A 23,673-nucleotide genomic window follows, 5' to 3' on the forward strand; every position below is an offset into this window, starting at 1 on the left:
TATCGTTGTGAAGGAGTGTGTATCGTTGTGAAGGCTTGTGAAGGAGTGTGTATCGTTGTGAAGGAGTGTGTATCGTTGTGAAGGCGTGTGTATCATTGTGAAGGAATGTGTATCGTTGTGAAGGAGTGTGTATCGTTGTGAAGGATTGTGTTGTGAAGGAGTGTGTATTGTTGTGAAGGAGTGTGTATCGTTGTGAAGGAGTGTGTATCGTTGTGAAGGAGTGTGTATCATTGTGAAGGAGTGTGTATCGTTGTGAAGGAGTGTGTATCATTGTGAAGGAGTGTGTATCGTTGTGAAGGAGTGTGTATCGTTGTGAAGGTGTGTGTATCATTGTGAAGGAGTGTGTATCGTTGTGAAGGAGTGTGTATCGTTGTGAAGGCGTGTGTATCATTGTGAAGGAGTGTGTATCGTTGTGAAGGAGTGTGTATCGTTGTGAAGGCGTGTGTATCGTTGTGAAGGAGTGTGTATCATTGTGAAGGAGTGTGTATCGTTGTGAAGGAGTGTGTATCATTGTGAAGGCGTGTGTATCATTGTGAAGGAGTGTGTATCGTTGTGAAGGAGTGTGTATCGTTGTGAAGGAGTGTGTATCATTGTGAAGGCGTGTGTATCATTGTGAAGGAGTGTGTATCGTTGTGAAGGCTTGTGAAGGAGTGTGTATCGTTGTGAAGGCGTGTGTATCATTGTGAAGGAGTGTGTATCGTTGTGAAGGAGTGTGTATCGTTGTGAAGGAGTGTGTATCGTTGTGAAGGAGTGTGTATCGTTGTGAAGGACTGTGTATCGTTGTGAAGGCGTGTGTATCGTTGTGAAGGCGTGTGTATCGTTGTGAAGGAGTGTGTATCGTTGTGAAGGAGTGTGTATCGTTGTGAAAGAGTGTGTATCGTTGTGAAGGAGTGTGTATCGTTGTGAAGGCGTGTGTATCGTTGTGAAGGAGTGTGTATCGTTGTGAAGGAGTGTGTATCGTTGTGAAGGAGTGTGTATCATTGTGAAGGAGTGTGTATCATTGTGAAGGAATGTGTATCGTTGTGAAGGCGTGTGTATCATTGTGAAGGAGTGTGTATCGTTGTGAAGGAGTGTGTATCGTTGTGAAGGAGTGTGTATCGTTGTGAAGGAGTGTGTATCATTGTGAAGGAGTGTGTATCATTGTGAAGGAGTGTGTATCGTTGTGAAGGAGTGTGTATCGTTGTGAAGGAGTGTGTATCATTGTGAAGGAGTGTGTATCGTTGTGAAGGAGTGTGTATCGTTGTGAAGGAGTGTGTATCGTTGTGAAGGAGTGTGTATCGTTGTGAAGGCGTGTGTATCGTTGTGAAGGAGTGTGTATCGTTGTGAAGGAGTGTGTATCGTTGTGAAGGAGTGTGTATCATTGTGAAGGAGTGTGTATCGTTGTGAAGGAGTGTGTATCATTGTGAAGGAGTGTGTATCGTTGTGAAGGCTTGTGAAGGAGTGTGTATCGTTGTGAAGGAGTGTGTATCATTGTATCGTTGTGAAGGAGTGTGTATCGTTGTATCATTGTATCGTTGTGAAGGAGTGTGTATCGTTGTATCATTGTATCGTTGTGAAGGAGTGAGAGAACCTACATTTACGTCATTTAGCAGAAGCTCTGGAGTTTATGCTTTTCTCCAGTACGGAGATATCTTCCCGTGTGTGTGTGTGTGTGTGTGTGTGTGTGTGTGTGTGTGTGTGTGTGTGTGTGTGTGTGTGTGTGTGTGTGTGTGTGTGTGTGTGTGTTCCCTTCACAATACACTTGTCTCCTAACACCTGTCCTGTCTAACCCGGGACATTGTTCCACTAGACAGGCTCTTCAAAGACCCAGTGTCGTTCTTTCCAGGGGATTGAGTAGACTGGTGACACACAGACCCAAAGCATCTCCCCTGAGGCTGTTTGTGTGTTCTGTTGAGGATGGCTGGGATGACTTCCCTCAGGTGCTGTTTGTGTGTTATGTTGAGGATGGCTGGGATGACTTCCCTCAGGTGCTGTTTGTGTGTTATGTTGAGGATGGCTGGGATGACTTCCCTCAGGTGCTGTTTGTGTGTTATGTTGAGGATGGCTGGGATGACTTCCCTCAGGTGCTGTTTCTGTGTTATGTTGAGGATGGCTGGGATGACTTCCCTCAGGTGCTGTTTGTGTGTTATGTTGAGGATGGCTGGGATGACTTCCCTCAGGTGCTGTTTCTGTGTTATGTTGAGGATGGCTGGGATGACTTCCCTCAGGTGCTGTTTCTGTGTTATGTTGAGGATGGCTGGGATGACTTCCCTCAGGTGCTGTTTCTGTGTTATGTTGAGGATGGCTGGGATGACTTCCCTCAGGTGCTGTTTGTGTGTTATGTTGAGGATGGCTGGGATGACTTCCCTCAGGTGCTGTTTGTGTGTTATGTTGAGGATGGCTGGGATGACTTCCCTCAGGTGCTGTTTGTGTGTTATGTTGAGGATGGCTGGGATGACTTCCCTCAGGTGCTGTTTGTGTGTTATGTTGAGGATGGCTGGGATGACTTCCCTCAGGTGCTGTTTGTGTGTTATGTTGAGGATGGCTGGGATGACTTCCCTCAGGTGCTGTTTGTGTGTTATGTTGAGGATGGCTGGGATGACTTCCCTCAGGTGCTGTTTGTGTGTTATGTTGAGGATGGCTGGGATGACTTCCCTCAGGTGCTGTTTCTGTGTGTCGTGTGTGTGTGTCGTGTGTGTGTGTGTGTCGTGTGTGTGTGTGTCGTGTGTGTGTGTCGTGTGTGTGTGTGTGTGTGTGTGTGTGTGTGTGTGTGTGTCGTGTGTGTGTCGTGTGTGTGTCGTGTGTTAAATACAATTTAGCTTATTTTTAGCATATCTTCTGTGTTCAGTCTGTAGCCCATCAGAATGGATGTGTCATTTATTTCTAGAGTTCATGTAATGTACTGTGTGTCGTGTGTGTGTGTGTGTGTGTGTGTGTGTGTGTGTGTGTGTCGTGTGTGTGTGTCACCTGGCACACAGCAAGCAGCACCTGGTGATGTGAGTGGGAGGGTGTGAGCTGGACAGCTGTGTGGGACTGGGACCGTGCAGCCTGAAATAAACAAGGGGCCCTTGGCTGTCTGTCTGTCCTGCAGAGATTAATGGGTCTCTAAAGAGACACCTCGGCCTGGAATGTGCAGTTTATAAATGGAGTGGAATGAAGGAGCAGAGTGGATAGAGATGGAAGGGAGGGAGGGAGGGAGGGAGGGAGGAGGTAGGGAGACGTGGAGCAGAGTGGATAGAGATGGAAGGGAGGGAGGAGGGAGGGAGGGAGGGAGGGGGGGAGAGGCAAGGAGGAAGGAGGAAGGAGGGAGGAGGGAGGGAAGGAAGGAGAGGGAAGGAGGGAGACGTGGAGCAGAGTGGATAGAGATGGAAGGGGAGAGGGAGGGAAGGAGGAAAGGGGGGAGAGGCAAGGAGGAAGCAGGGAGGGAGGGAGGGAGGGAGGGAAGGAGAGGGAAGGAGGGAGACGTGGAGCAGAGTGGATAGAGCTGGGAGGGGAGAGGGAGGGAAGGAGGGAGGGAGGGAGAGGCAAGGAGGAAGGAGGGAGGAGGGAGGGAGGGAGACGTGGAGCAGAGTGGATAGAGCTGGGAGGGGAGAGGGAGGGAAGGAGGGAGGGAGGGAGGGGGCAGAGTGGATAGAGCTGAGAGGGAGGGAGGAGCTGGCTGAGGTCCAGGGAGGGAATAAGCATTCTCCCTCCTCTCAACAGGTGGCCATTTTGATTGTCATACTACTCCTGCGGTGTGAACCCTGTCACCTCAGTCTCTAGATTTTGGCTCTCTTATACAGTAGTAGCTACAGTGAACCGTTTACTTGTACTGGCAGATAGTGTCTATTTTTGTGTATGGAAAGTCTATAAATCTAAATTTAACAACATAATAATAGACTTCAAATACCGGTAAGTAAACAGATCTGAGTCTGATCAACAAGGTGACTGTAGAATAGGTTGGGAAATCTCACCTCAGCAAGCTGGGAAGCTGTTTCTCCAGGACTGTGACAGTGATATTATTGTTCAACTAAATGACTGGGAAAGAGCCATTGATCTGAGGAGGCTGATCAAATCAGATTTTGTCACATGTGCCGAATACAACAGGTGTAGGTAGACCTTACAGTGAAATGCTGAATACAACAGGTGTAGTAGACCTCACAGTGAAATGCTGAATACAACAGGTGTAGTAGACCTCACAGTGAAATGCTGAATACAACAGGTGTAGTAGACCTCACAGTGAAATGCTGAATACAACAGGTGTAGTAGACCTCACAGTGAAATGCTGAATACAACAGGTGTAGTAGACCTCACAGTGAAATGCTGAATACAACAGGTGTAGTAGACCTCACAGTGAAATGCTGAATACAACAGGTGTAGTAGACCTTACAGTGAAATGCTGAATACAACAGGTGTAGTAGACCTCACAGTGAAATGCTGAATACAACAGGTGTAGTAGACCTCACAGTGAAATGCTGAATACAACAGGTGTAGTAGACCTTACAGTGAAATGCTTACTTACAAGCCCTTTACCAATAATGCAGTTCATGATATAATTTAGAAAATATTTACTAAATAAAGTAAGAAATATAATAAAATGTAACACTATAAAATATAAACGATGCTATATACAGCGAGGTACAGGTTAGTGGGTTGATATGGAGAGTGCGACCTCTCAGAATGGAAACGGAGCACAAGGACTGATGCTTCATTAATCCGGATGAATTAATCAGGAACTCTGTTACTTTCTGTTTACTGGACACATTGATGGAGACACTAAGGCCAAGTGTTTCTAATCTACATTATATTGGTATTCATTATTTATTACCTTTTTATTATGTCTGTGTTTTTTGGGGGTTTTTTAGAGTACAGGGAAGGTAAAACCCCTGATGAAGGTTATGGGCCGAAACACGTTGGTTTTACTTTAAAACATTTTTTTTTTTTTTTAACAGAACCATTTTTTAAATAACTTTCACTGTCCTCCAGGAGTTGCTGAATTTCCTCTTGGCTTTAGTGTTTCTACAGCAGGGTGTCTTAAACTCTGGGTCGGAGAGAGGAGGACGGTACAGTTTCTCATTTTTGTTCTCGGAGCTGAAAAGTTTATAGAGTAAAACCAACGTCTCAGCTGCCGTACGAGTCCATAAATACTGCTCATATTACTGATAAGAAACAATAACAACAACAAAAAACACATGGTTTTCAAACAAGTCTGGAAAAAAATCATGTGACAAATTTCAGGTTAATATATATATATATATATATATATATATATAATCTCAGACACTTGGTTTTCAGACATTTTATTTCTCATAAGCTTCATAAAAAAAAATAGGCTAACAGTGAAATGTTTACTTATGGGCTGTTTCACATGAATTTTTGATGTGAACAAATCATGTTTACAGTGATTTCCCTCATTAAAATACAAATCAATTTATGACATTTTTGACATGCGTTTTTCTGTTTTTTGTTTGTTGTTGTTATTCTGTCTCTCACTGTTCAAATAAACCTACCATTCAAATTATAGACTGATCATTTCTTTGTCAGTGGGCAAATGTAGAAAATCAGCAGGGGATCAAATACTTTTTTCCCCCCCTCGCTGTAAAATGGCATGTGGGAAAAATAGACAGGAATCAGACACGTGGCTTCTGAACATGTTTCACATGTGGTTTCCCAACATTTTTCATGTGATATAAATTTCACGTGTGTTTTTGTAGCTGGCGGGATTGTCTGGCCAACACACATTTTTAAGTCACATGTGGGGCTACCTCATCACATGACCATGAGCAACCATCCCCGACTCATGTCTGCTACACTTTCACGTGTGCATTTTTTTTTTTTTACATTTTAATGTCAACTTTAGCTGTCAAACGATTAAAACATTTTTAATCAAGTTTAGTGCAGGATTTGCTATGATTAATCAGAAATTAATCATTTGCTCAAATTGAGCTTTAATTTTAATTTTAAAAAAAATGTACACAAAAAGAATTGCAAGAATATTGCCGTTTTTTGATTTTGTCCGAAGTCACTGTTAGCGAAATCATTAAATTGATCAACACTTTTTCTTTAACCTCAATCAACTTATTTTGACATTTAAATTGTTGTTTTTTTAGCTTTAGAGATGATCTAATTTTAAACATTTGCACTACAATTACAACAAAAAAAAAGTTACCTTATTAACTCTAACGGTGGTAATTTTAACATGTTAAACAGGATAAATGAGGAGACATGGAGTGCTAACTGCTGAGTGTTTTTCACTTCTTTTAACGGTCACTGAACAAAGTATGAAGACGAGAGGTGTGCACCTGCAGCGGTAAAACTCCCAAATAAGAAATCATAATTTTTTAATTAACACATTTTAATTACTATATTCAGGTAGGCTAAGTTACCTTTTTACAGAATTAGCAATTCCACATGGGGGACACATTGCTACTGCAACATGTTAACACCTTTTCACATGTGAGGAGAACAACACTATTTCACTACCACATGTCAAATTCAGATCTCATCAATGTTTCTTACATGAAATTGCAAATGTGATTTTTTTTAAAACATTTTTATATATGTGTGATTTATTTTTTACATGTGAAAATACAATTCCGTAATGTGAAAGTGAGATTTTCACATGTGGAGTTTTCTTACGTGTGAAAACTGCAAATTAGATTTTCACATGTGAACTTACATTCCACATGTGAACGTGAGATTTTTCACATGTGAAACTACATACCGGATTTTTAACGTGAACGTTTTTAACGTGTGAAACAGCACATTTCACATGTGCAACTGCAATTCACATGAGGTGACAAGGTGGTGTTATCATGTGAACTTTAAATTTAACACATGTGAAATTTAAGCTCGACATGTGAAAATGCGAATTTAACGTTTTTTTTTTTATATATATATTTTTTAAGGGCTCTTCTCACTACCAAACCTTACACAAATACAGGAGTTTGGCCAGTGTTAGTCCCTGTCAGCCAATACAAGTTACCTGACATTTTGACACATAAATACAGCGCTGCTGGTCCCTTACGGCTAGTTCAGTACCTCAGCCACTCCGTCACTTTTATCAGATCCACCATTTTTATTTAACCAGCTGACAATGACACAAGGGTAATCTGTCTTCAAACATTCATATATATATATATATATATATATTTTTTTTTTAAATCACAGATTACTTTCTCTACATTTATTTTTATTGATCAACATAATCTGCAATCTGTGGAAAGTGAGTTTCAGACTGATCTGTGAGTTCTAGACTAAAACACAGTAACATTCTCCTGTTACAAGTCATTCCTAGGAGACATTCTTGTGTTGGTATTTTCCCATCCCTCTTCTCACCTCTCTCTAATCACAGTGCAACAACCTGGTCCTTGAGCAAGGCCCTGTGACCCTTAACCCCTAAAAACAGCTCCATTAACCACTGTTCCCACCTGTCCAACCTCTGTGTGTCTTTTGGTGGGGTTTGGGATAAAGTGGAAGTAGACATTTTTTCCATTGGACCTTGGGTGTACAATTAGTCATTTTAAAGTTCTCTTGTCTGTCCAGTCACAGTATACCAACCTGGGGCTGCTGAACAGCATGGACCAGAACATTCAAAATGGCGGCTCTACCTCCACCAGTCCCTACAACAACGGCCATGTCCAGAACAACGTGTCAGCTCCCTCACCCTACGCCCAGCCCAGCTCCACCTTCGACGCCATGTCGCCCTCTCCGGCTATCCCCTCCAACACAGACTACGCCGGGACACACACCTTCGACGTCTCCTTCCAACAGTCCTCCACAGCCAAGTCTGCCACCTGGACGGTAAGAGTTCATGTCAACAACAAAAAATCTATCGATTTTTTAAGTTGGTTACTTCATTTTAAAGTGCTTTTTTTTTTTTTGAAATGGGTCTCAACACACTTTACAGAGTCCCAATAGCACCAGTCACAGTTGTATCTATTACCTCTGACAATGACAGATGTTCTGTTTGGAAATACATTCATTCCGTTTATCATCCAATTGAATATCTTCAAAAATGATGTAAAGTGACTCAACATGATTTTAATTCATCATTATTTGTGTTGGAAGTAGAATTCTGCGATGTCTAAGGTACGGTTGATGGGTGTGTTCTATCATTGGCCCACCCCCCACCTTGTGAGCAAAACATTTTAGTGGTCCCACTCTTGATAGTGGAGTAAAAAAAAAAAATTCTACACATTTTTGCCATGGGGCAGAGAGAATATTTTGCAATTTTATAACTACATTCCTGCATTTCTACACATTTTGCCATGGGGCAGAGAGAATATTTTGCAATTTTGTAACTACATTCCTGCATTTCTACACATTTTGCCATGGGGCAGAGAGAATATTTTGCAATTTTATAACTACATTCCTGCAGTTCTACACATTTTGACATGGGGCAGAGAGAATATTTTGCAATTTTATAAATCAATTCCTGCAGTTCACCACATTTTGCCATAGGGCAGAGAGAATATTTTGCAATTTTCTAACTACATTCCTGCATTTCTACACATTTTGCCATGGGACAGAGAGAATATTTTGCAATTGTATAACTCAATTCCTGCAATTCTACACATTTTGCCATGGGGCAGAGAGAATATTTTGCAATTGTATAACTCAATTCCTGCAATTCTACACATTTTGCCATAGGGCAGAGAGAATATTTTGCAATTTTATAACTACATTCCTGCAGTTCTACACATTTTGCCATGGGGAAAGAGAATATTTAGCAATTTTCTAACTAAATTCCTGCAGTTCTACACATTTTGCCATAGGGCAGAGAGAATATTTAGCAATTTTCTAACTAAATTCCTGCAGTTCTACACATTTTGCCATAGGGCAGAGAGAATATTTTGCAATTTTCTAACTAAATTCCTGCAGTTCTACACATTTTGCCATAGGGCAGAGAGAATATTTTGCAATTTTATAACTACATTCCTGCAGTTCTACACATTTTGCCATGGGGAGGAGAAAGATCTTTAATATGATATCGGAGTGACTAAGAACATTTCATGAGGGTTCCCAGGTCGTTAATTCGACCACGATTACTACAAGTTTAGATCTGACTAGACTAACTTAACAATGTAAAAAATGTTTAGCTGACATGGGGCTAATTCAGTGACTGACTTAACAAGAGAAACGTTTAGAAATTGCACCTTGTGTATTCTACTATTTTCTCAATATGAAGTTGATACTCCGAAAATGCTAAATATTTTTACTCTACGCCTCTGCTCTACGGTGCGCTGTCATTGTGACAATGCTGTAGTGACAGCTGTTGGCTTAGAGTCCCACCTGCACACAGCTTGTTTATGTTTGCAGCCACTATGACCATGAGTACTGGCTCCGTGACCATGAGTACTGGCTCCGTGACCATGAGTACTGGCTCCGTGACCATGAGTACTGGCTCCGCGACCATGAGTACTGGCTCCATCATGGTCTGGCTCCGTGACCATGAGTACTGGCTCCGTGACCATGAGTACTGGCTCCGTGACCATGAGTACTGGCTCCGCGACCATGAATACTGGCTCCGTGACCATGAGTACTGGCTCCGCGACCATGAGTACTGGCTCCGCGACCATGAGTACTGGCTCCGTGACCATGAGTACTAGCTCCGTGACCATGAGTACTGGCTCCGTGACCATGAGTACTGGCTCCGTGACCATGAATACTGGCTCCGTGACCATGAGTACTGGCTCCGCGACCATGAGTACTGGCTCCGCGACCATGAGTACTGGCTCCACCATGAGTCTGGCTCCGTGACCATGAGTACTGGCTCCGTGACCATGAGTACTGGCTCCGTGACCATGAATACTGGCTCCGTGACCATGAGTACTGGCTCCGTGACCATGAGTACTGGCTCCGTGACCATGAGTACTGGCTCCATCATGGTCTGGCTCCGTGACCATGAGTACTGGCTCCGTGACCATGAGTACTGGCTCCGTGACCATGAGTACTGGCTCCGTGACCATGAGTACTGGCTCCGCGACCATGAATACTGGCTCCGTGACCATGAGTACTGGCTCCGTGACCATGAATACTGGCTCCGTGACCATGAATACTGGCTCCGTGACCATGAGTACTGGCTCCGTGACCATGAGTACTGGCTCCATCATGGTCTGGCTCCGTGACCATGAGTACTGGCTCCGTGACCATGAGTACTGGCTCCGCGACCATGAGTACTGGCTCCGCGACCATGAGTACTGGCTCCGTGACCATGAGTACTGGCTCCGCGACCATGAGTACTGGCTCCGCGACCATGAGTACTGGCTCCGCGACCATGAGTACTGGCTCCGTGACCATGAGTACTGGCTCCGCGACCATGAGTACTGGCTCCGCGACCATGAGTACTGGCTCTGTTCCTAGCCACCAGGTGACCTGCTCCCTAACTCGCCTGGAGATGAAGAGGTCGACCATCAGTGTTGTCACAAAGGGACAACTGGAAATAATGATTGGGTTGGATCAATTTGCCACCAAGTACTAAGTCATGTTTTGCAGAGGGGTTCAAATACTTATTTCCCTCATTAAAATACAAATCATTTTATAACATTTTTGACATGCGTTTTTCTGGATTTTTTGTTGTTGTTATTCTGCCTCTCACTGTTGAAATAAACCTCCCATTAAAATTATAGACTGATCATTTCTTTGTCAGTGGGCAAACGTACAAAATCAGCAGGGGATCAAATACTTTTTTTCCCCTCGCTGTACATATGCTGTTTACTTCACGTGCTGGATCTCTCTTGTGAAATCAGAATATTCATGGGAAACTATGTGGCTGAACCAGTCTTACATGATCCTATGCCACTGTACTACAGGAAAGGGTTATGGTTCAGCTAAGTCATCAATCTCGTGTTTGTCAGACGAGTGTTGTAGAACCTGTGGGCTTATTTGCCTAAATATCAACCAATGGTAGGTAGGTCATGTCTTGGAGTCAACTGGCGGGGGACACAGGGAGTAACTCTGGGGCCTCCTCGACTGTGGGATAGTAACATTTACCCAATTCCAACACTGCCTCACTCTCCTCTCTCTCTCTCTCTCTCTCTCTTTCTCGTCCCTCTCAACGTTACAGCACAGAAACAAAAGAGTCCGTCTGTGTGTGGAGAGAAACAGGGAAGAGTGAGAGGGGGTGAGACTACTCTGGATTATAAAGTCACACAGTCACAACACATGACGCAATATTGGGTTTGTTTACCTGATGCTTTGGTCTGAGCTCATTATGAGGAAGACTAAGCCAATGACCCTGTTGGCCTATATAATGTTTAGGCTGCCTTCCATACACAACAGGAAGATGCATAAAGGAAATGGAAATCAATGAAGAGAAAAAGGAAAGTGGTACGACGCCATTGTTCATCTGAAGTGCTTTTACTGATTTTTGGAATGATTTATGAAAATGATGCTTTGGTTCATTCAACCTATTCTGTTGAATTTATTTGATTTCAATGTGTTTAAAAAAAAAAAAAAATGTTTTTTATTTATTTTTGATTGAAAGTTTATAAATTGCTTCTAACACCTCATGCTAGAGGTCTTCACGGATCCACGTGTACCTGAATGAACACTTGAGACCCTGTGTGGGAGCAGAGCGGCTCCGGATGCGTCATTCTAAATAATGTCACGGGTCAGATCTGATATGATTGTCACGGGTCATATCTGATTGTCACGGGTCAGATCTGATATGATTGTCACGGGTCAGAGCTGATATGATTGTCACGGATCAGAGCTGATATGATTGTCACGGGTCAGATCTGATTGTCACGGGTCAGATCTGATATGATTGTCACGGGTCAGATCTGATCTGATTGTCACGGGTCAGATCTGATATGATTGTCACGGGTCAGAGCTGATCTGATTGTCACGGGTCTCGGGTATGTTTAGTTTTTAAATGACTAGTCCGGATGGACCCGTACAGATCCGAACAAGACTGCTGCAGTAGAGAGAAATTGTATAATTTATACCGCTGCTCTTTTGCTTTTTACGAGAGTGGCGCGTGTAGCTTGTTGTTGGCCAATCAGAAGTCATCAAACCGCCCATGTCTTTTTCCACGTTTTGTTGTGTTACAGCCTGAATTTCAAAATGGATTACATTTAGATGTTCTGTCACCGGCCTACACACAATACCCCATGATGTCAGAGTGGAATTATAACTTACAAATGAATAAAAAATGAAAAGCTGAAATGTCTTAAGTCTAACTATTCAACCCCTGTGTTATGTTAAGCCTAAAGTTCAGGAGTAAAAATTTGCTTAACAAGTCACATAAGTTGCATGGACTCACTCTGTGTGCAATAATAGTGTTGAACATGAATTTGAACTGACTACCACATATACAATTATTTGTAAGGTCCCTCAGTTGAGCAGTGAATTTCAAACACCGATTCACCCACAAAAACCATGAAGGCTTCCCAATGCCTCGCTAAGAAGGGCACCGATTGGTAGAAAAAAAGCATTGAATATCCCTTTGAGCATGGTGAAGTTATTATTTACACTTTGGATGGTGTATCAATACACCAAGTCAGTTGCCGGAGAGGAAGGAAATTCCCGCTCAGGGATTTCACCATGAGTCCAATGGTGACTTTAAAACAGTTACAGAGTTTAATGGTTCTGATAGGAGACAACTGAGGATGGATCAACAACATTGTAGTTACTCCACAATACGAACATAAATAACAGAGTGAAAATAAGGAAGCCTGTATAGAATAAAAAATATTCCAACACATGCATCCTGTTTGCAAAAGGCACTAAAGTAATACTGAAACAAATGTAGCAAAGGAATGAACTTTTTGTCCTGAATACAAAGTGTTATGTTTGGGGCAAATGCAATACAACACATTACTGAGTGAGCAGCAGTTTCTCAGGATAAATAAGAAACAGAATGGAGCTAAGCTCCGGGTAAATCCTCGAGGAAAACCTGGTTCAGTCTGCTTTCCACCAGACACTGGGAAATGAATTCACCTTTCAGCAGGTCAATAACCTAAAACACAAGGCCAAAGTGAATGTTCCTGAGTGGCAGAGTTACTGTTTTCTCTTAAAACGACTTCAAAATCTACGGCGAGACCTGAACGTGGTTTTCTACCAATGATCAACAACCAATTTCACAGAGCTTGAAGAATTTTGAAAAGAATAATGGGCAAATGTTGCACAATCCAGGTGTGGAAAGCTCTTAGAGACTTACCCAGAATGGCTCACAGCTTTAAATCTCTGCCAAAGGTGCTTCTACAAAGTATTTATTTATTTAACCTTATTTAACCAGGTAGGCTAGTTCAGAACAAGTTCTCATTTACAACTGTGACCTGGCCAAGATAAAGCAAAGCAGTGCGACACAAACAACACAATTACACATGGAATAAACAAACATACAGTCAATAACACAATAGAAAAATCTATATACAGTATGTGGAAATGAAGTAAGGAGGTAAGGCAATAAATAGGCAAAAGTGGCGAAGTAATTACAATTTAGCAATTTACACTGGAGTGATATATGTGCAGATGAGGATGTGCAAGTACAAATACTGGTGTGCAAAAGAGCAGAAAAACAAATATGGGGATGAGGAAGGTAGTTGGTTGGATGGGCTATTTACAGATGGGCTGGGTACAGTTGCAGCGATCGGTAAGCTGCTCTGACAGCTGACGCTTAAAGTTAGTGAGGGAGGTAAGAGTCTCCAACTTCAGTGATTTTTTGCAATTAGTTCCAATCATTGGCAGCAGAGAACTGGAAGGAAAGGCGGCCAAAGGAGGAATTGGCTTTGGGGGTGACCAGTGAAATATACCTGCTGGAGTGCGTGCTACAGGTGGGTGCTGCTATGGTGACCAGTGAGCTGAGATAAGGCGGGGCTTTACCTAGCAGAGACTTGTAGATGACCTGGAGCCAGTGGGTTTGGCGACGAATATGTAGCAAGGACCAGCCAACGAGAGCGTACAGGTCGCAGTGGTGGGTAGTATATGGGGCTTTGGTGACAAAACGGATGGCACTGTGATAGACTGCATCCAATTTGCTGAGTAGAGTGTTGGAGGCTATTTTGTAAATGACATCGCCGAAGTCAAGGATCGGTAGGATGGTCAGTTTTACGAGGGTATGTTTGGCGGCATGAGTGAAGGAGGCTTTGTTTGCGAAATAGGAAGCCGATTCTAGATTTAATTTTGGATTGGAGATGTTTAATATGAATCTGGAAGGAGAGTTTACAGTCTAACCAGACACCTAGGTATTTGTAGTTGTCCACATAATCTAAGTCAGAACCGTCCAGAGTAGTGATGCTGGACGGGAGGGCAGGTGCAGGCAGCGCTCGGTTGAAGAGCATGCATTTAGTTTTACTAGCATTTAAGAGCAGTTGGAGGCCACAGAAGGAGAGTTGTATGGCATTGAAGCTCGTCTGGAGGGTAGTTAACACAGTGTCCAAAGAAAGGCCAGAAGTATACAGAATGGTGTCGTCTGCGTAGAGGTGGATCAGAGACTCACCAGCAGCAAGAGCGACATCATTGATATATACAGAGAAAAGAGTCGGCCCGAGAATTGAACCCTGTGGCACCCCCATAGAGACTGCCAGAGGCCCGGACAACAGGCCCTCCGATTTGACACACTGAACTCTATCTGAGAAGTAGTTGGTAAACCAGGCGAGGCAATCATTTGAGACTTAGGGGTGTGAATAGTTATGTAAATGAGATATTTCTGTGTTTCATTTTCAATAAATTTGCATACATTAAAAAATAAATAAATGTGTGCTTTTTCATTATGGGGTATTGTGTGTAGATGGGTAAAAAAAACACCGATTTAATCCATTTTGAATTCAGACTGTTAACAACAAAATTTGGAATAAGTCAAAGGGTATGAACACTTTCTGAAGAAGGCCACTGTATTTAATTGTTTACCTTCATTTGCTTCCTCTGTAACCCGCCATCATGGCCATGTGGTTGTTGATTTGTAACAGTTAATGATAAGGTGTTATGGAGTGGAGCTCAGACTGCGACAGTTTGAACCTGACGCATGGTGAAATACTTGGCTGTGGCATCATACAGTTCCATGGTTAGAGCAGGTAATAGACGAGGGTATAACCTACTATTGTACACTATTCTCCCTGTTATAACAGTCCCATGGTTAGAGCAGGTAATAGACGAGGGTATAACCTACTATTGTACACTATTCTCCCTGTTATAACAGTCCCATGGTTAGAGCAGGGAATAGATGAGGGTATAACCTACTATTGTACACTATTCTGCCTGTTATAACAGTCCCATGGTTAGAGCAGGTAATAGACGAGGGTATAACCTACTATTGTACACTATTCTCCCTGTTATAACAGTTCCATGGTTAGAGCAGGTAATAGACGAGGGTATAACCTACTATTGTACACTATTCTCCCTGTTATAACAGTCCCATGGTTAGAGCAGGTAATAGATGAGGGTATAACCTACTATTGTACACTATTCTCCCTGTTATAACAGTTCCATGGTTAGAGCAGGTAATAGATGAGGGTATAACCTACTATTGTATACTATTCTCCCTGTTATAACAGTTCCATGGTTAGAGCAGGTAATAGACGAGGGTATAACCTACTATTGTACACTATTCTCCCTGTTATAACAGTCCCATGGTTAGAGCAGGTAATAGACGAGGGTATAACCTACTATTGTACACTATTCTCCCTGTTATAACAGTCCCATGGTTAGAGCAGGTAATAGATGAGGGTATAACCTACTATTGTACACTATTCTCCCTGTTATAACAGTCCCATGGTTAGAGCAGGTAATAGACGAGGGTATAACCTACTATTGTACACTATTCTCCCTGTTATAACAGTCCCATGGTTAGAGCAGGTAATAGACGAGGGTATAACCTACTATTGTACACTATTCTCCCTGTTATAACAGTTCCATGGTTAGAGCAGGTAATAGACGAGGGTATACCCTACTATTGTACACTATTCTCCCTGTTTTAACAGTCCCATGGTTAGAGCAGGTAATAGACGAGGGTATACCCTACTATTGTACACTATTCTCCCTGTTATAACAGTTCCATGGTTAGAGCAGGTAATAGACGATGGTATAACCTACTATTGTACACTATTCTCCCTGTTATAACAGTCCCATGGTTAGAGCAGGTAATAGACGAGGGTATACCCTACTATTGTACACTATTCTCCCTGTTATAACAGTTCCATGGTTAGAGCAGGTAATAGACGAGGGTATAACCTACTATTGTACACTATTCTCCCTGTTTTAACAGTCCCATGGTTAGAGCAGGTAATAGATGAGGGTATAACCTACTATTGTACACTATTCTCCCTGTTATAACAGTCCCATGGTTAGAGCAGGTAATAGACGAGGGTATACCCTACTATTGTACACTATTCTCCCTGTTATAACAGTTCCATGGTTAGAGCAGGTAATAGACGAGGGTATACCCTACTATTGTACACTATTCTCCCTGTTATAACAGTCCCATGGTTAGAGCAGGTAATAGACGAGGGTATAACCTACTATTGTACACTATTCTCCCTGTTATAACAGTCCCATGGTTAGAGCAGGTAATAGACGAGGGTATAACCTACTATTGTACACTATTCTCCCTGTTATAACAGTCCCATGGTTAGAGCAGGTAATAGACGAGGGTATAACCTACTTTTGTACACTATTCTCCCTGTTATAACAGTCCCATGGTTAGAGCAGGTAATAGACGAGGGTATAACCTACTATTGTACACTATTCTCCCTGTTATAACAGTCCCATGGTTAGAGCAGGTAATAGACGAGGGTATAACCTACTATTGTACACTATTCTCCCTGTTATAACAGTCCCATGGTTAGAGCAGGTAATAGACGAGGGTATAACCTACTATTGTACACTATTCTCCCTGTTATAACAGTCCCATGGTTAGAGCAGGTAATAGACGAGGGTATAACCTACTATTGTACACTATTCTCCCTGTTATAACAGTCCCATGGTTAGAGCAGGTAATAGACGAGGGTATAACCTACTATTGTACACTATTCTCCCTGTTATAACAGTCCCATGGTTAGAGCAGGTAATAGACGAGGGTATAACCTACTATTGTACACTATTCTCCCTGTTTTAACAGTCCCATGGTTAGAGCAGGTAATAGACGAGGGTATAACCTACTATTGTACACTATTCTCCCTGTTATAACAGTCCCATGGTTAGAGCAGGTAATAGACGAGGGTATAACCTACTATTGTACACTATTCTCCCTGTTATAACAGTTCCATGGTTAGAGCAGGTAATAGACGAGGGTATACCCTACTATTGTACACTATTCTCCCTGTTATAACAGTCCCATGGTTAGAGCAGGTAATAGACGAGGGTATAACCTACTATTGTACACTATTCTCCCTGTTATAACAGTCCCATGGTTAGAGCAGGTAATAGACGAGGGTATAACCTACTATTGTACACTATTCTCCCTGTTATAACAGTTCCATGGTTAGAGCAGGTAATAGACGAGGGTATAACCTACTATTGTACACTATTCTCCCTGTTATAACAGTCCCATGGTTAGAGCAGGTAATAGACGAGGGTATAACCTACTATTGTACACTATTCTCCCTGTTATAACAGTCCCATGGTTAGAGCAGGTAATAGATGAGGGTATAACCTACTATTGTACACTATTCTCCCTGTTATAACAGTCCCATGGTTAGAGCAGGTAATAGACGAGGGTATAACCTACTATTGTACACTATTCTCCCTGTTATAACAGTCCCATGGTTAGAGCAGGTAATAGACGAGGGTATAACCTACTATTGTACACTATTCTCCCTGTTATAACAGTCCCATGGTTAGAGCAGGTAATAGACGAGGGTATAACCTACTATTGTACACTATTCTCCCTGTTATAACAGTTCCATGGTTAGAGCAGGTAATAGACGAGGGTATAACCTACTATTGTACACTATTCTCCCTGTTATAACAGTTCCATGGTTAGAGCAGGTAATAGACGAGGGTATAACCTACTATTGTACACTATTCTCCCTGTTATAACAGTCCCATGGTTAGAGCAGGTAATAGACGAGGGTATAACCTACTATTGTACACTATTCTCCCTGTTATAACAGTTCCATGGTTAGAGCAGGTAATAGACGAGGGTATAACCTACTATTGTACACTATTCTCCCTGTTATAACAGTTCCATGGTTAGAGCAGGTAATAGACGAGGGTATAACCTACTATTGTACACTATTCTCCCTGTTATAACAGTCCCATGGTTAGAGCAGGTAATAGACGAGGGTATAACCTACTATTGTACACTATTCTCCCTGTTATAACAGTCCCATGGTTAGAGCAGGTAATAGACGAGGGTATAACCTACTATTGTACACTATTCTCCCTGTTATAACAGTCCCATGGTTAGAGCAGGTAATAGACGAGGGTATAACCTACTATTGTACACTATTCTCCCTGTTATAACAGTCCCATGGTTAGAGCAGGTAATAGACGAGGGTATACCCTACTATTGTACACTATTCTCCCTGTTATAACAGTCCCATGGTTAGAGCAGGTAATAGACGAGGGTATAACCTACTATTGTACACTATTCTCCCTGTTATAACAGTCCCATGGTTAGAGCAGGTAATAGACGAGGGTATACCCTACTTTTGTACACTATTCTCCCTAGTGTAGTTCTATGTACACTAATCTTCCAACATTACCATGGGTTAAAGAACTGAATGTGGCCAATTTTCAGAATGAAACAAACCACCATTTCTTTCTTTTTGTGAGTAAAGTCTCTCCGAACCGTTTAAAATTATTTTTTATTTTTTTAACTCGAATACTTTCCTAAACCTAAATAATCTATAAGATCAGAGTATTTAAACATCTACCAATTGGTGCTGAAACGCAGGCGAATATGCATATAAGGTGTAAATTCCTAAGTCTGAATCGGCCCCTTTATTTCACTGTGTTTTGTCTCCTGTGTGTTTGGTGCTTTTTTTTCTATATATTTTTTTTTTCTTTTAATGACTGTTCTTAAGAGACGCACCTAATCCCACATCTTAACCTCTTCCCGTCTGGGACTGACTGTGACACACACCACACACACGTAAAGAGTGGTAAGACACCTCAACATTTCCCGCATTTCCCTGCTCCCTAACCCCACCCCACCCCACCCCCGCCTCCTCCCTCGATGTCTCTTTAACAGAATCATTCTACAATGAGTCAAAACATACTGCCCTTTTATGGTGTGGTTCAATGAGTCAAAACATACTGCCCTTTTATGGTGTGGTTCAATGAGCCAGAACATATTCCGTCCTCTATCATTTTTTTGTTGTTGAGAATTTGGCAATATATTCAACCCGCCTCCGTACCGCAGACCGCGTGAAACCACGCCAGACACGACAGCTGTGGAATCGTCTCAGACCAGCCACCTGGACAGCTGATGAAACTGTGGGGTTTTTGCACAACCAAAGACTTTCTGCACAAACTGTCAGAAACCGTCTCAGGGAAGCTCATCTGCGTGCTCGTTCATCTTCACCAGGGTCTTGACCTGACTGCAGATCGGCGTCGTAACCGACATCAGTAGGCCAAATGTTCACCTTCGATGGCCACTGGCACGCTGGAGAAATGTGCTCTTCATGGATGAATCCCGGTTTGCACTGTACCGGGCAAATGGTGGACAGCGTGTATGGCATCGTGTAGGCGAGCAGTTTTCTGATGTCAATTTTGTGAACAGAGTGCACCATGGTTGTCCGTAGCTACAGACAAGAACACAATTGTATTTTATCGATGGCAATTTGAAATGCACAGAGATACCGTGATGAGATCCTGGGGCCCATTGTTGTACCATTCATCCACTGCCATCACCTCATGTTTCAGACTGATAATACACGGCCCCATGTCGGAAGGATCTGAACACAATTCCTGGAAGCTGAAAATGTCCCAGTTCTTCCATGGCCTGCACACTCACCACACGTGTCACCTATTGAGCATGTTTGGGATGCTCTGGATCATTGTGTACGACAGCGTGTTCCAGTTCCCACCAATATCCAGCAACTTCACACAGCCATTGAAGAGGAGGTGGGACAACATTCCACAGGCCACAATCAACAGCCTGATCAACTCTATGTGAAGGAGATGTGTCGCGCTGCATGAGGCAAATGGTGGTCACACCAGATACTGACTGGTTCTCTGATCCACACCCCTACCTTTTATAAAGGTATCTGTGACCAACAGATCCATATCTGTATTCCCAGTCATGTGAAATCCATAGATTAGGGCCTAATGAATTTATATCAATTGACTGATTTTCTAATATGAACTGTAACTCAGTTAAAATCTTTGAAATTGTTGCATGTTGCTTTTATATTTTTGTTCAGTGTAAATATTTGCTATTTGGCTGTGTTTTCCCCTCGCTACTGTATATTAATGGGTTGAACAGCGTGAGGTGGGGTTTGTCTAGTGTATTACCTGCCACCAGGTAGGCTAGGTCTGCGTGCCAAATGGCACCATATTCCCTGTGTAGTGCACTACTTTTAACTGATAAAAAAAAAAGTTGTGCACTACACAGGGAATGGGGATCCATTTGGACCACATACTAGGTCTCTGGTAGAGTGGAGGAATGTGATGGTCCAGGCTGTGTAGAGCTTGGGCGGGGGCGGGGGGGGGATTACTGTAATGGATTGAGGACTTGGAGAGAGGAAATACTGTGGAAATACCGTGTGCTTCTCTGCTGAACCCTGCGCTCCGGGCTGGCACGGGGGGGAGAGAGAGAGAGAGAGAGAGAGAGAGAGAGAGAGAGAGAGAGAGAGAGAGAGAGGCGTGTGTTTGCCTCCGTGCTCCGTCTTTGTTCTGAGGGGAGTTGATCTTTAGCTCTCGACTGCCGTGGCGTCTCGCATTGTGCCGCAGGAGGAGAGCCCTCTCAGAGAACCAAACGTTCAAAGGAGAAGAGTGTTCCTGGGAACAGCGTTAGGCAAGACCCAACCTGTCCCCCGGGGAACATCTGCAGAGCCAGGGCTCGTCCCGTGTCTTAGAGATGGTGGCTGAGACTTGTTTATGTCAACGAGCCTGTCTAGACTCGCCCCGAACTAACACAGAGAGACACAAGGCCTCAAAGATACAGCTGGGAAACATAGCAAGGAAGAAGGGGAAGAAAGCCGGGGGTTTAAAAGAAAAGGAAATGATTTCTCGATAATGCTGCAGTCTGGAAAAGGCCCATTTTTCAAACCTGTTTTTTATTATTATTATTGAGCATGTTTTCTTCCTTGAGCATTAGGAGATTACCCAGGCTATAATGGAACACTGCTATAGAGATTACCCAGGCTATAATGGAACACTGCTGTAGAGATTACCCAGGCTATAATGGAACACTGCTGTAGAGATTACCCAGGCTATAATGGAACACTGCTGTAGAGATTACCCAGGCTATAATGGAACACTGCTTTAGAGATTACCCAGGCCATAATGGAACACTGCTGTAGAGATAACCCAGGCTATAATGGAACACTGCTATAGAGATTACCCAGGCCATAATGGAACACTGCTGTAGAGATTACCCAGGCTATAATGGAACACTGCTGTAGAGATAACCCAGGCTATAATGGAACACTGCTATAGAGATTACCCAGGCCATAATGGAACACTGCTGTAGAGATTACCCAGGCTATAATGGAACACTGCTGTAGAGATTACCCAGGCTATAATGGAACACTGCTGTAGAGATTACCCAGGCTATACTGGAACACTGCTGTAGAGATTACCCAGGCTATAATGGAACACTGCTATAGAGATTACCCAGGCTATAATGGAACACTGCTATAGAGATTACCCAGGCTATAATGGAACACTGCTGTAGAGATTATCCAGGCTATAATGGAACACTGCTATAGAGATTACCCAGGCTACAATGGAACACTGCTATAGAGATTACCCAGGCTACAATGGAACACTGCTATAGAGATTACCCAGGCTATAATGGAACACTGCTGTAGAGATTACCCAGGCTATAATGGAACACTGCTATAGAGATTACCCAGGCTACAATGGAACACTGCTATAGAGATTACCCAGGCTACAATGGAACACTGCTATAGAGATTACCCAGGCTATAATGGAACACTGCTGTAGAGATTACCCAGGCTATAATGGAACACTGCTGTAGAGATTTCCCAGGCTATAATGGAACACAGCTGTAGAGATTACCCAGGCTATAATGGAACACTGCTATAGAGATTACCCAGGCTATAATGGAACACTGCTATAGAGATTACCCAGGCTATAATGGAACACTGCTATAGAGATTACCCAGGCTATAATGGAACACTGCTATAGAGATTACCCAGGCTATAATGGAACACTGCTGTAGAGATTACCCAGGCTATAATGGAACACTGCTATAGAGATTACCCAGGCTACAATGGAACACTGCTATAGAGATTACCCAGGCTACAATGGAACACTGCTATAGAGATTACCCAGGCTATAATGGAACACTGCTGTAGAGATTACCCAGGCTATAATGGAACACTGCTGTAGAGATTTCCCAGGCTATAATGGAACACAGCTGTAGAGATTACCCAGGCTATAATGGAACACTGCTATAGAGATTACCCAGGCTATAATGGAACACTGCTATAGAGATTACCCAGGCTATAATGGAACACTGCTATAGAGATTACCCAGGCTATAATGGAACACTGCTGTAGAGATTACCCAGGCTATATTGGAACACTGCTATACAGCAGCAGTTGCCAGGGCCATAGCTACATAGACACGAGCTTCGGGCCTCGGTCATAAAATAAATTCCAGGAGGCCCCCATTGCCACTCACTCAGATATTGTATGAACATGGCATAAGTCATGACAAAATGTGTAGAATTGCAGGAAATTTGCTTTGAAACTGCAACAAAAAGTTATGTAAAACTAACGTATTTCAACAAATATATATATATCTTTTGTTAATAAAATACTTTTTCTGCTAACACTCCCCTCTGTATGTATTAAATTATAGTTTGTAATCCCTGTGCGGCGTAAATATTTTATTTTATATATTTAATTATTATTATTTATTTATTTTTTATCCGTTATTTTACCAGGTAAGTTGACTGAGAACACGTTCTCATTTACAGCAACAACCTGGGGAATAGTTACAGGGGAGAGGAGGGGGATGAATGAGCCAATTGTTAAACTGTAAACTCATGTTAATGTGTGTTAATGTGTAGCGGCTAATTGTATAGCTAATAGGCTGTGTGTTTGTAGATGGACTGAGATGAATGGAGTTACAGTAGTCAAGGTGATCATGGCTGGGGCCATTTTGTTTTTTGCTGTTCTCCAAATATCATTTTAGAGTTTTAGTTTTAAAATTCTATAGAAATGCAGCAAATTAACTTTCTTGAAATTCATGGACACATCAGCTGTAAGGTTCTCCAACTCAGATCACAGAACAACACATCAGCTGTAAGGTTCCCCAACTCAGATCACAGAACAATACATCAGCTGTAAGGTTCTCCAACTCAGATCACAGAACAACACATCAGCTGTAAGGTTCTCCAACTCAGATCACAGAACAATACATCAGCTGTAAGGTTCTCCAACTCAGATCACAGAACAATACATCAGCTGTAAGGTTCTCCAACTCAGATCACAGAACAATACATCAGGTGTAAGGTTCTCCAACTCAGATCACAGAACAATACATCAGCTGTAAGGTTCCCAACTTTTTGAACACAGGTAAAATCTGTCCGTTCCTCTACATAGAATAGCAGTTGATGTGTTGGTTTTCACT

The 23,673-nt window shown here is 42.6% G+C and overlaps 1 protein-coding gene across 9 annotated transcripts in view; it reads left to right on the forward strand.

Annotated features, from left to right (window-relative positions):
• Positions 1-23,673, forward strand: part of tp63 (tumor protein p63) — a 116,627-nt gene that overhangs the window by 59,360 nt on the left and 33,594 nt on the right. For all 9 annotated transcript variants that reach the window (XM_045697484.1, XM_045697486.1, XM_045697485.1 and 6 more), the window contains one exon: positions 7,504-7,761. In XM_045697484.1, the coding sequence (XP_045553440.1) occupies positions 7,504-7,761 (258 nt within the window). The remainder of the gene's footprint in view (positions 1-7,503; positions 7,762-23,673) is intronic.

This window comes from Salmo salar, chromosome ssa16 (assembly GCF_905237065.1).
Source record: "Salmo salar chromosome ssa16, Ssal_v3.1, whole genome shotgun sequence".
In the NCBI taxonomy this organism is placed as follows: domain Eukaryota; kingdom Metazoa; phylum Chordata; class Actinopteri; order Salmoniformes; family Salmonidae; genus Salmo; species Salmo salar.